We start from the raw sequence: 13,902 nt of genomic DNA, 5'->3' as shown, positions 1-13,902 counted from the left end.
TCCCCTGACAAGGTAAAAAATCGTTATGCCCCTGAACAAGGCAGTTAACCCACTGTTCCTAGGCTGTCATTGAAAATAAGAATTTGTTCTTAACTGACTTGCCTAGTTAAATAAAGGTAAAATAAATCTAAAGTGTTGGTCCCATGTTTCATGAGCTGAAATAAAAGATCCCAGAAATGTTCCATATGCACAAAAAATGTATTTCTCTCAAATGTTGTACAAAAAATGTGCTTACAGCCCTGTTAGTGAGCATTTCTCCTTTGCCAAGATAATCAATTTCCCTGACAGGTGTGGCATATCAAGAAGCTGATTAAACAGCATGATCATTAAACAGGTGTACTTTGTGCTGGGGACAACAAAAGGCTGCTCTAAAATGTGACGTTTTGTCACACAACCCAATGCTACAGATGTCTCAAGTTTTGAGCGTGCGCACAATTGGCATGCTGACTGCAGGAATGTCCACCAGAGCTGTTGCTTGAGAATTTAGGGTTAATTTCTCTACCACAAGCAGCCGAATTTGGCAGTGTGTCCAACTGGCCTTACAACCACAGACTAAGTGTATAACCACCCCAATACCCGGCCTCCACATCCGGCTTCTTCACCTATGGGATCGTCTGAGACCATCCACCCGGACAGCTGATGAAAGTGAGGAGTACTTGTCTGTCTGTACTAAAGCCCTTTTTGTGGGAACAACTCATTCTGATTTTGCTGGGTCTGGCTCCTCAGTGGTTGTTCCCTCCCAGGCCCACCCATGTCTGCACCCCTGCCGAGTCATGTGACATTTGTTTGATTTGGCCCTAATGAATTTATTTCCTTATACGAACTGTAACTCGGTCAAATTGTTGCATGTTGCATTTATATTTTTGTTCAGTATACTGTGGTGAAATCAGAATTAAGTAACGTAGATAAATGAAGATGACTTATCTACAGAATATGCTTAAACTGTTAACTCTTGTTATTAGAATGTCTCCTTTGGGAGTCTGGTGTTGGCAACTGCTCTTCCTCCCTCATCTGGGCCCCAGTCACCTGAGGTCAGGCTTGTCTATCACATGTCCCTGTTGCTATGCAGAATATCACGAAGAGAACAGGGAAAAGGAGGTCAGAAGGAAACATTGTTTCCATATGTGAAAGTGTCTTTACCTATTGCAAACCATGTGAAGGGATGAGTGATGGGAACCAATCACTTGTCTCCACAATGTCTGTGCATCAGTCACACCCTCCTAGCAAGGTGGAAACTAAGTAACAACAAATGTCTGTGCGTCAGTCACACCCTGCTAGCAAGGTGGAAACTAAGTAACAACAAATGTCTGTGCGTCAGTCACACCCTCCTAGCAAGGTGGAAACTAAGTAACAACAAATGTCTGTGCGTCAGTCACACCCTCCTAGCAAGGTGGAAACTAAGTAACAACAAATGTCTGTGTGTCAGTCACACCCTCCTAGCAAGGTGGAAACTAAGTAACAACAAATGTCTGTGTGTCAGTCACACCCTCCTAGCAAGGTGGAAACTAAGTAACAACAAATGTCTGTGTGTCAGTCACACCCTCCTAGCAAGGTGGAAACTAAGTAACAACAAATGTCTGTGTGTCAGTCACACCCTCCTAGCAAGGTGGAAACTAAGTAACAACAAATGTCTGTGAGTCAGTCACACCCTCCTAGCAAGGTGGAACAGGTGAAAGCAGCATCAGTTCTCTCAGACCAGCTATGTTTAAAGTCACTCCATCACTTAATTCTCATCTCATAAAGGAAGTGGTAACATTGAATGAAGCTTAGAACACTATTGTAATCTTATTGTTTCTCACTGTGAGAGAACTGTCCAGTGGAAAGGAAGAGTTCTAGAATGTTAGCCTCTTTACTTTACTGATTAGTGTGCTCCTTTAGTTTTGGTGTGCTTTGTTTGATTCTACTGTAAACATATTGAGATGACCTTGGATTTGCCCGTAGTGTTGAATACCCTCTGTGAGGCTTCTCATTTTAAAAACAAACAGGCTGTGTTTGAATACTCAAACTAACCGCACTGACTGTACTATTTGTGACGTGAATGGAGTATATAGTATGCTTATTGGTCATAGTATGGATATGGTTAGCATGCAATTCGCCAAAATACGAAGTATACACACAGAGGACACTATTTCTGTACTTTTAGGGCCCATAATGCAATTCTTTAAAAAAAAGGGGCATGGCTTCACAACGTGTTCAGATTTCAAGAAAATGGGGTAAAATATGCAGCCGAAGTCCAATGAGAGAGAATACAAATTCATTTCTTTAACTAATTATAACAAATGTTAAGAAAATGTTGAGCAATGTAATTAAGTAATGACTTTTCAAATAAGTTACGTTACACGTTAAGTTGGCTGACAATTAGGAACTGCATAGCATTACAGCAGTATGTACTGGTATGTTAGCTACGCTATCCTTTGGAACTGCATAGCATTACAGCAGTATGTACTGGTATGTTAGCTACGCTATCCTTAGGAACTGCATAGCATTTGTAGAGAAATGCTATTTCTTATGTAGGAGACCAAACTATTGTTAAGGGGGGGCTACCACTCAGAGTTGAGCCTGTGGGGTCCCCTACAGGATAGCTCCCGCATTACACTAATGGCCAAAACCAGCGCACACACACATGATCTCCGTTGTAGCTGAACGTTGAATGCCCGAAGAGGATTCTACGATGACGGACAGACAACTGAGCCAATGGCGGAAGACTACAGACTACACCCCAGCTGAACCAATCCAAAGATCCGATCTTCCAGAATCAACCTACTTTCTTTTCTATATAATAGTGGTGTACTGATTGTAACGGCCTCTTCTTCGTCTGCGCTTCCGTACGAACCAGCGGGAGAGCCGTAATTACGCTGTTCTAGATATCTTCACTCTGAATAAACTGTAGCTTGTCATACAATTTACCACCTTGTCTGAATCGATCCTTGACCGACTCGTCCGTCTACATATCTAATTACTAACACATTACAGCAGTATGTACTGGTATGACCACATACCTATAATGTAACATGATGAACCTTAGGTTTTCAGATGTATGAATGGTTTTTGTTTAAAACCTCCCCGTGGGTGGATTCATTACGCTGATTCTGTTGGAAAACATTGTCTGTTGTAAAACGTTTTGCATCATAAACCCTTTACTCCAAATTGAAAAAGTTTCGCAATGACAAGGAGAGTTTCTATTGGACAAATTCAGGTAGGTCACTCCCCATTTCGTTCCAACTGCTCTGTTTGCTTTTTAAATGGTAAACGGTTTCCGTTGCAAGAACGTAATGAATACACCCCAGTTCTTAGTTGTAGTGCCTTTCACCTCTTTGAACCCACCCTTCCAGTGGGATAAAGATGATACATTTTTGTAAGTAGGGCTGGGCGGTATACCGTATTTTACGACGTACTGGTATTGTTGCACGGACCGGTTTGAGTTTTTACTTTCCCTATAACAGTATGTTAATGTTTGATTTGTTACATGGGATACGTCCGGTGTAACATCCATTTAAAAAAAATCATACTTCGCTTCTTGAGTCATCTCTCTCTCTTCATGCCGCTTTCCGCACAGACCTAGCCCCGCCCCCTGTCACACGAGGAGGTATTTGTTGTTCCTGGACCATGAGACACTTATGCTCCGTCTGCAAGGTCAATGCAGCAATGTTGATGACAACGATGCTGTTTTCTCTTTACTTCTTAATATAAACCACTAGCGTTCTAAAATTACACTGCAAGTTGGGCCTAAATATTGTTAGCCGCTAATGCTAATCGCTAGCTAGCAATCTAATAAATGTACTGAGTCAGAGCAAACGTAATTAGCTATGCAGCCTGATAATACCAGTGATGCTGTAGACCTGAATCAGCATGTTGTTTGGGCAACAGTATCTTCAAAACCCAAAGAGGAATATGTGAAGCAAGAATGTTAGCTACATGAAGTAGCTAAGAGAAAACACTGGTTCCTACTCTGTCACAATAACTGCTCCCTGGCATTTTAATTTGTTGTCATTATTATATTTTAACTATAGAATTAGAATAATCGCTAACACTACTTTACACCCAGCGTCATAACACTTTATGACAGTCATAACCATGTCATAATGTCAACAGCTGATAGAACGTGTTATAACACTGTCATAACCATGTCATAATGTCAACAGCTGATAGAACGTGCTATAACACTGTCATAACCATGTCATAATGTCAACAGCTAATATAACTTGTCATAACTGTCATGACCTGTTTAGAGATATTGCATTATTTTATAACTAGTTATGACATCTACATAAGTGTCAAAATTCACAAAACCAGCCACACATGGCAAAACATTCCATTACACCAGCCTGTGTGTCAACATTATGTTTGTTATCTCTTTTTTTTTTAATTGAACATGTTAAATTGTCATTGTAATTGCGCACACATTGTCAGACATGGACCTACCCCAATGCTCTGATGCTGATGACTGGGATGAATGCAGCAGCATATTTCAGGTGAGAGACATGGCCCGATGTAATTATACAAAAAATAAGAGTTTGACCAGAAAAAATGTACAAACTTTATTTATTGGTAGATCCATTCAGTTCAATGCATTCATCCAAAACACTTTTCTCATCAATGACTAAAATTACAATTTAATAAATATATGAAGTCATTTCTAAGATTGTGTATCGTTAAATAATTGTTTAGTATTAAAAACGGATCATCACACCATCTCTATCTGATACATGTTGTCTACTAACTCATTCCCACAGAAAACTGCAGAGGGAAGCAGTGCCATCCAGTCAACCATCAGACTACATTGTTTTAGTAATGGGCACTGAAATGGGCATTGAAAATCTACAGTTTATCACTATGAGTTCAACTGTAATTTGTCTAACTGATATCTATGTATCAGTTTGAATAAATAACAATTGTGACTGTCTGGACATATTTCCACAGCTTTGTGAAGTCCAGACAACTGCTTGCTGATTGGGACAAGTGTGATTGTTCTGTGGGCCTAACCCACCCAACCAGTGTAAATACAATGGGACGCAGTTGATGGCCCATCAGCAGCCTGTTAAATATGCTAAATTGAGAGCCTATTCGAGGGTTTTGTGCCTGGGGAACCAGTCATGTATTCTGTTAACCAAAACTTTTATCCCAGTATGCCTTGCTCATTTACTCACCGGACAGTTTATTAGTTACACCAATTTTGCCTGCAGAACAGCCTGAATTCTTCAAGGCATGGATTATGCATGTTGTAAATGTTAGACAGGGATGTTGGTCCATGCTGATGTGAAAGCATCAGGCAGTCTTTTTTATTTCACCTTTATTTAACCAGGTAGGCCAGTTGAGAACAAGTTCTCATTTACAATTGCGACCTGGCCAACATAAAGCAAAGCAGTTTGACACATACAACGACACAGAGTTACACATGGAGTAAAACAAACATACAGTCAATAATACAGTAGAAACAAGTCTATATACGATGTGAGCAAATGAGGTGAGATAAGGGAGGTAAATACAATATAGCAAGTAAAACACTGGAATGGTAGATTTGCAGTGGAAGAATGTGCAAAGTAGAGAGAAATAATGGGGTGCAAAGGAGCAAAATAAATAAATAAATACAGTAGGGAAAGAGGTAGTTTGGGCTAAATTATACATGGGCTATGTACAGGTGCAGTAATATGTGAGCTGCTCTGACAACTGGTGCTTAAAGCTAGTGAGGGAGATAAGTGTTTCCAGTTTCAGAGATTTTTGTAGTTCGTTCCAGTCATTGGCAGCAGAGAACTGTAAGGAGTGGCGGCCAAAGGAATAATTGGTTTTGTGGGTGACCAGAGAGATATACAGTAGGGAGAACAAGTATTTGATAACCTGCAGAATCGGCAGTGTTTCCTACTTACAAAGCATGTAGAGGTCTGTAATTTTTATCATAGGTACACTTCAACTGTGAGAGACAGAATCTAAAACAAAAATCCAGAAAATCACATTGTATGATTTTTTTAAGTCTGTAACAGGCAGCAACGGTGAGAGACTTGTTTTTAGAGAGGTGGCTTTTTAAAAGTAGAAGTTCAAATTGTTTGGGTACAGACCTGGATAGTAGGACAGATCTCTGCAGTAGATTGCAACACTGCCCTCTTTGGCCTTTCTATCTTGTCTGAAAATGTTGTATGTTGTAAAATGTTGAAAATGTATGTCCTTCATAGATATTATACACACTTTCTTTTACAATAAAAGTTTTCTTGTTTTATCTCTCAGTACATTGGAGCTGAGCCATATTATTTGCTGTAATATGAGATCTGCCTTGTCTGGAGGATGACATTGTAGCCAACTGTAAGACTTCATTTAAAATGGAGGATACTTTTAAGGTTTTATTCTGAAAAAGGCTTCTCTATTGTGTGTATGCGTTGGTGTGATTTTAAGCTGCCCTGTCGAGAGAAACACTTTCCACAGTCAGAGCAGGAGTAAGGCTTCTCTCCTGTATGTATAGGTTGGTGTGATTTTAAGCTGCTCTGTAGAGAGAAATTCTTCCCACAGTCAGAGCAGAAGTAAGGCTTCTGTCCTGTATGTATTAGCTGGTGACAGTTTAAGGTATTCAACCGGGAAAAACTCCTTCCACAGTCAGAGCAGAAGTAAGGCTTCTCTCCTGTGTGTGTTCTCTGATGAACGTTTATAGCAGATGATGTTGTGAAGCACTTCCCACAGTCAGAGCAGGAGTACGGCTTCTCTCCTGTATGTGTACGCTGGTGTGATCTTAAGCTGCTCTGTTGAGAGAAACTCTTTCCACAGTCAGAGCAGAAGTAAGGCTTCTCTCCTGTATGTATACGTCGGTGTGCATTTAAATGGACCAGTTGAGAAAATGTCTTCCCACAGTCAGAGCAGGAATATGGCTTCTCTCCTGTATGTATACGTTTGTGTGTTTTTAAGGTATCCAATCCGGAGAAACTGACCCCACAGTCAGAGCAGGAGTAAGGCTTCTCTCCTTTATGTATACGTTGGTGTGTTTTTAAATTGCTCTGTTGAGAGAAACTTTTTCCACATTCTGAGCAGGAGTAAGGCGTCTTTCCTGTGTGTGTTCTCTGATGAACTGTCAGAGACCTTGATGTTTTGAAGCTTTTTCCACAGTCGGTACAGGAATACAGACTCTCTCCTGTGTGTATTTTCAGGTGCATTTCTAGTTTTGATAGAATTGGGAAAATCTCCCCACAATGTGGGCAGAGGTGAGACCTCTTAGCTCTGTGATCTTCCCGCTGTTGCTCTCTGGATGTAGAGAATGTCTCAACATGGTCTCCTGTGTGAACAACATCAGAAGAACCAGTCAGTTGAAGAGATATACATATGACTTCATATCAGTAGGCAGTTCAATACACAAGGGAATAAAACAAATTCTAAAAGTGGATAAGAGTTGAAGGCAAAAAGGAGTGAAAATTAGGAGCCATATCATCCTCCACTCACTATCACAAGTTAACAACCACCAGGGTTGGGGTCAATTCCATTTCTATTCCGAGTTAATTCAGAAAGCAAACCAAATTCCAATTCGAAATGTTTCTCTTTTCAAAGGATTGACTATAACTGTCATTTTAGTGTTCAATTAACTGGAATTGCATTTTTTCTAAATGCTGACAATACTGGTATCCAACCATACAAGACTCAGTGGCATGAAATAACACTACTTCCTTATTTAAACAGTTCATCATGAAACAGTTCTACAGTAACCTTTCATACACAGTGGAGAAGTTGGAATGAATAACAAGCTTTGTTGTGCAGTCTGGAGTTTCTCAGGGATGTGTGATGTCAGAGTTACAGACTTCAACCTATCAATAGACTGGGTCATAACTTATGGAGGTCTAATTTATGAAGATAACTTATAGATAGATAGAACCTGCTGTTACCATGATTAACAGATGTCCCAATCTTCTCCTCCTCTTCTTCATCTTTAATGTTGACATTCAGCTCCAGTGTTTGACTGCAGTCTTCCAGCTTCACTGATGCCATCTCTGGATCCTGCAGTGAAAACTGGGCTCCACTGTCACAATCAGGACCCAGTGACTGTAGGTTTCTACTCAGTGTGGAAGGAGAGAGGCAGGCTGGGTTTGTCCTCACTGTTGATGTTACCGGCCTCAGACTAATCTGAGTCAGCCAGTAGTAATAAAGAGAAACGGACAAAAAAGTTATTTTCTTGACAGTTCTGGCACTTTCTTTATTCTCTAAATATATTTTAAATTGTTCTTGTTCAATTATCGCATTTCAACAGATCAGGTAGCTAAACATTGAAAACAAAACATGAATTCAGATTAGAATCACATACTTTAAATTACACAACGTAAGTGCACTTAACCTATAGTAGATTTCCTAAATTAATAGAAATGACTCAATAAAACATGTAGTAAGGTTGCAGTGTTTCAGGCAGCACTATGTACTATTTTCCTGAATAACCTTGTCTTCACTGTATTATTTCACTCACAACCAATGGTTAGTGGTGGAAAAAAGTACTAAATTGTTATATTTGAGTAAAAGTACATCAAATTCCTTTTATTAAAGCTACAATATGTAACTTGTTAGGCAACCCGACCAAATGCACATAGAAATGTGAGTTATCGATCTGTCAGTCTCATTGAAAGCAAGTCTAAGAAGCGGTAGATCTGTTCTGTGTGTGATATTTCTATGCGTCCCCTTCCTAAGTTTGTCGTCTTTTACTTTTGGTTTTGTACACCTGAATAGAGGATAACTACAGCGCATTCAGAAAGTATTCTGACCCCTTGACTTTTTCCACATTGTTACGTTACAGCCTTATTCTAAAATGGATGACATAAAAATGTTTTCCTCATCAATCTACACACAATACCCAATATTAAAAAGCGAAAACAGGTTTAGACATTTTTGCAAATGTATTAAAAACAAACTCACATTTTACATAAGTATTCAATCTGACAGAGCTCCAGAGTTCCTCTGTGGCGATGGGAGAAACTCCCCAAATACAGGTGTGCCAAGCTTGTAGCGTCATACCCAAGAAGAATCAAGGCTGTAATCGCTGCCAAAGGTGCTTCAACAAAGTACTGAGTAAAGGGTCTGAATATTTATGTAAATGTGGTATTTCAGTTTTTACTTTGTCATTATGGGGTATTGTGTGTAGATTGATGAGGGGGGAAAAAACAGTTTAATCAATTTTAGAATAAGGCTGAAATGTAATAAAATGTGGGAAAAGTAAAGGGGTCTGAACACTTTCCGAATGCACTGTACAATATGTGGTCATGGACACGTTCTCACAGCGGTTTAGATGGTACAATGATTCTCCACACCGCTTGTTTTGTCACAAACTGAAATTATCCGTATTATTCAAATTCATGCAACCAGGAAATGGAAGAGGGATTTCTGCATAATGCATCTTTAAGCAAACCAGACTGTTTTGATGTATTTATGGACGGCCAGGTGCACACTCCAACACTCAGGCATCATTTACAAACGCAATATTTGCGTTTAGTGAGTCTGACAGATCAGAGGCAGCAGGGATGACAACGCGTGAATTGGACCATATTGCTCTCCTGCCTGAGCATTCGATATGTAACAAGAACTTTTGGGAGTCAGTGAAATGTATGGGAGTAAAAAGTACATATGTTCTTTAGGAATGTAGAGGAGTAAAAGTTGCCAGGAAATATCAATAGTAAACTAAACTCAGCAACAAAAAAAGGACTGTCTTTCAAAGATAATTTGTAAAAATCCAAATACCTTCACAGATCTTCATTGTAAAGGGTTTAAACACCGTTTCCCATGCTTGTTCAATGAACCATAAACAATTAATGAACATGCACCTGTGGAACAGTCATTAAGATACTAACAGCTTACAGACTGTAGGCAATTAAGGTTACAGTTATGAAAACTTAGGACACTAAAGAGGCCTTTCCACTGACTGAAAAACACCAAAGGAAAGATGCCCAGGGTCCCTGCTCATCTGTGTGAACGTGCCTTACGCATGCTGCAACGAGGCATGAGGACTGCAGATGTGGCCAAGGCAATAAATTGCAATGTCCGTACTGTGAGATGCCTAAGACGGCGCTACAGGAAGACAGGACCGACAGTTGATCTTCCTTGCAGTGGCAGACCACGTGTAACAACACCTGCACAGGATCGGTACGTCCGAACATCACACCTGCGGGACAGGTACAGGATAGCAACAATAACTGCCCGAGTTACACCAGGAAAGCACAATCCCTCCATCAGTGCTCAGACTGTCCGCAATAGGCTGAGAGAGGCTGGACTGAGGGCTTGTAGGCCTGTTGTAAGGCAGGTCCTCACCAGACGGCAACGTTCTTGCCGGTGATTATGGGCACAAATCCACTGTCGCTGGACCAGACAGGACCGGCAAAAAGTGCTCTTCCAGGGGTGATGGTCGGATTCGCGTTTATGGTCGAAGGAATGAGCGTTACACCGAGGCCTGTACTCTGGAGCGGGATCGATTTTGAGGTGGTGGGTCCATCATGGTCTGGGGCGGTGTGTCACAGCATCATCGGACTGAGCTCGTTGTCATTGCAGCCAAACTCAACGCTGTGCGTTACAGGGAAGACATCCTCCTCCCTCATCAGAGGGTGAAGGCTAGGGCCATTCCCCCCAGAAATGTCCAGGAACTTGCAGGTGCCTTGGCGGAAGAGTGGGGTAACATCTCACAGCAAGAACTGGCAAATCTGGTGCAGTCCATGAGGAGGATATGCACTGCAGTACTTAATGGACCAGAGACTTACTGTTACTTTTGATTTTGACCCCCTTTGTTCAGGGACACATTATTACATTTCTGTTCGTCACGTCTGTGGAACTTGTCTCAGCTGTTGAATCTTATGTTCATACAATTATTTACACGTTAAGTTTGCTGAAAATAAACGCAGTTGACAGTGAGCGGACTTTCTTTTTTTTTTGCTGAGTTTAGTTAAAAGGAGAAGTTTCCTATTTTAGGGGAGACCGGGATGGTTGTAACACAGGATAACGGTGACACTTAATATCGTCAAGCAGGAACAAGCTAAAATCATGTGATTCACTGTGCACATGCTCAGTTTGGTCCTCAACCGTCATGTGAAACAGCAAGACCCTTATTGAAAGTTTGAAGTAAGAAAGACATATTTGGGGCCAAATGTGTTTTTGTGACGGCATCACCTGCTTTGTAGTTAGACTAACCAAACTTATTTCAGGTTCATAACCAGTTTGTGTAGATATGGGGCGGCAAGCAGCCTAGTGGTTAGAGCATTGGACTAGTAACCAAAAGGTTGCAAGATCTAATCCCCGAGCTGACAAGGTAAAAATCTCGTTCTGCCCCTGAACAATGCAGTTAACCCACTCTTCCTATGACGTCATTGAAAAAAAGAATTTGTTCTTAACTGACTTGCGTAGTTAAATAAAAATAAATAAATATCGATTTGATGCAAGTTAGCAATGCTAAAGTTTAAACATGTAGCTAAAGTTGAAGCTAACTAATGGCTGCAAGCATCAGGGTTAGTTATAACAAGCCTAATGAGGTCTGAGTGCAGTGCTGGGAATAAAAAATTATGGGCCCACCAAGCCTGTACCCCGGGACTACTGTACCACTGTCTAAACTGATGGGCCCACCAAGCCTGTACCCCGGGACTACCGTACCACTGTCTAAACTGATGGGCCCACCAAGCCTGTACCCCGGGACTACCATACCACTGTCTAAACTGTGACTCTGAGTTAACATGTCCAACATTCACTCACACCTCTGCTTTCTCTCAAATTCACTCACATTCAGTTACATTCAGATGTTAAATTGTCAGATGTTGAGAAGGGCCAGTTAATAGTGTCAAAATAAGAAACATTCTGATTTGTATTTTGACTATTATTTCTGCTACACAAAATGTTAAACATGTTCTCATGTTCCCAATAAAGGCTTTCAATATCTTGTTGCATGTTATGATTTTAGCATTATGTCAAACTGTTACATGTCACTCCAATGCCTGTTACAACTGACCCGGGAGGTAGGGGAATTGTTACAACTGACCCGGGATGTAGGGGAATTGTTACAACTGACCCAGGATGTAGGGGAATTGTTACAACTGACCCGGGATGTAGGGGAATTGTTACAACTGACCCGGAAGATGGGGGAATTTGGAACATTTCACCCCAAGGCCTGTTACAACTGACCCGGGAGGTGGGGGAATTTGGAACATGTCACTCCTTGTGTTTGAGACAGTCACACCTTGTCTGTTTGATTTAGAGAGATAAAACCAATACTAATTTGTAACAGACAGATGTTCCTATTCACATTTTGAATGTACTAGCTCAAAATAATCGTTGAAAAAAAATGCTAAAGTGTTACAACTACATCCTCTACACCAAATCACTCATTTTTATGTAAATACATTTTTTATAGAAGGGTCCAGACAGTATTTTTGTGATTTCACATATTTTTGAGAACCTTACCACAACCAGCAAATCGCGCCCTCATCCTTGTTTAGCAGTATGGGGGCGAAAAAACAAATTAAGGCCCCAAAACCCCCGAAATACGTCCTTTTAGAACCGGCAAAGCTCCCAGGATAGTGATGCGGGTCTTTAGATGTTGTACACATGAAATTGTGTCATTCCGAGCAACGTTTTAATCAATGTTGTTTTGTGACTGGTCGGGGTTTGGGAGAGGAAATCCAATAATTCCTTCATCTTAAAAAAAAAAACGTATCTACACTGACTGACCGCCATCTTGCGGGAACACTCAGGTCTCTTCCCGTGGTCAAACACCACGTGACTGGGGGACTACCGTAAACTACATAATAATGTGACAGAGGCAAATAAGAATGCTAGTCTTTATCGCCTAACGTATTGCACAAGTTAACTGCAGGCATTTACTTAAAAAGTATCTACAAATATTTTACTTCGAAGAAAATAGTTTCAACGGTATTGAAAAACCATCCTATGGCTTTTTCCCAAATATTCTGGTATATACGGAATTACGCCCAAGCCTAGTAACTACACAGACTCATTTCATAGAACTTCTTCACTGGCAATTTGTCTACTGCACTTCTTTAGTCTACTCTCTGATCACTCCAGATACCCCAGTTGGTTATGGAAAATATATTTCACAGCGGTTTAGATGGTACAATGATTCTCTACACAATGATTGCTTGTTTTGCCACAAACGGAACATTTTGCAACCAGGAAATTGATTATTTGTTTGCATAGCGCATCTTTAAGCAAACCAGACGGCATGATTTTCCAGTTTTTTATTTTTATCTAATGTATTTTTATTTACGGTTTTCAGGGGCACCTTCCAACACTCAGGCATAATTTACAAATGTAGTATTTGTGTTTAGTGAGCCCGCCAGTTCAGAGGCAGTAGAAATGACAACGTGTTAATTGGGCCACATTGCTGTCCTGCCTGACCATTTGTAATTTGAGTTTGAGTTTATTTTTATTTTTACAGGGACAGTGCACATTAATCAACATTTCAGTAAAAGTGCCGGTTTTAGCCAACCGGCTAATTTTCAACCGCAGTCCTTGGGCAGGTTATTAAAAACAATTACAATATAGACAATAGCAACATAGAACAAGCAAGACATAGCAACATAGGACAAGCAAGACATAGCATACAGACAGAGCAACATAGGACAAGCAAGACGTAGCATACAGACAGAGCAGCATAAAACAAAAAGCAGCAAGACAAAATTCATAAAAGCAACAAAGTGTTTCCACACCTCACAAGCAACAGACAACATGGAGTGGCAACACACAGCTAGGGACCATGTTCACAAATCTGATTGACCTTTAGCCATGTCTTCAAGCATTTTGTGAAAGTGTGATATGTGGTGCAGTTATGTGTGTCTGATGGCAGTGTATTCCAGACATGGGAAGCTCTCACAGAGAATGCAGATTTACTAAAGGTGCTTTTCCTTAGGGGAACTATACAGTCACCTCTCATGGCAGACCTTGTGGATCTGCTGCCATATG

At 40.6% G+C, this 13,902-nt stretch overlaps 1 protein-coding gene across 2 annotated transcripts; it reads right to left on the bottom strand.

Annotated features, from left to right (window-relative positions):
- Positions 1–4,525: 4,525 nt before the first annotated feature.
- On the bottom strand, positions 4,526–12,705 carry LOC116362205 (gastrula zinc finger protein XlCGF17.1-like). 2 transcript variants are annotated; one of them, XR_004207730.1, is made up of 3 exons: positions 12,385–12,705; positions 7,854–8,091; positions 4,526–7,252 (listed from the first exon to the last, which is right to left on the bottom strand). XR_004207730.1 is itself a non-coding variant. In XM_031816527.1 (2 exons), the coding sequence occupies exons 1-2, from the start codon at positions 7,954–7,956 to the stop codon at positions 6,333–6,335; spliced, it is 1,023 nt and encodes a 340-aa protein (XP_031672387.1). In that variant the 5' UTR covers positions 7,957–7,967; the 3' UTR covers positions 6,033–6,332. The 2 variants fall into 2 exon arrangements, 1 of the variants encoding a protein (XP_031672387.1); XM_031816527.1 differs by lacking the exon at positions 12,385–12,705 and having other exon boundaries at positions 6,033–7,252; positions 7,854–7,967.
- Between the last annotated feature and the right edge of the window lie 1,197 nt (positions 12,706–13,902).

Source organism: Oncorhynchus kisutch, unplaced genomic scaffold (genome assembly GCF_002021735.2).
Source record: "Oncorhynchus kisutch isolate 150728-3 unplaced genomic scaffold, Okis_V2 scaffold814, whole genome shotgun sequence".
In the NCBI taxonomy this organism is placed as follows: Eukaryota; Metazoa; Chordata; class Actinopteri; order Salmoniformes; family Salmonidae; genus Oncorhynchus; species Oncorhynchus kisutch.
Note: the sequence above shows the minus strand (reverse complement) of the source record. Positions and strands in the feature narration are given on the sequence as shown.

What these genes read in the sequence shown, in the direction of transcription:
- LOC116362205 (XM_031816527.1), bottom strand. Translation starts at nt 7,956, where the DNA reads ATGGCATCAGTGAAGCTGGAAGACTGCAGTCAAACACTGGAGCTGAAT. An exon ending in TGGGACATCTGTTAATCATG is followed by an intron (nt 7,253 to 7,853) that starts GTAACAGCAGGT and finishes TTGTTCACACAG; the next exon opens with GAGACCATGTTGAGACATTC.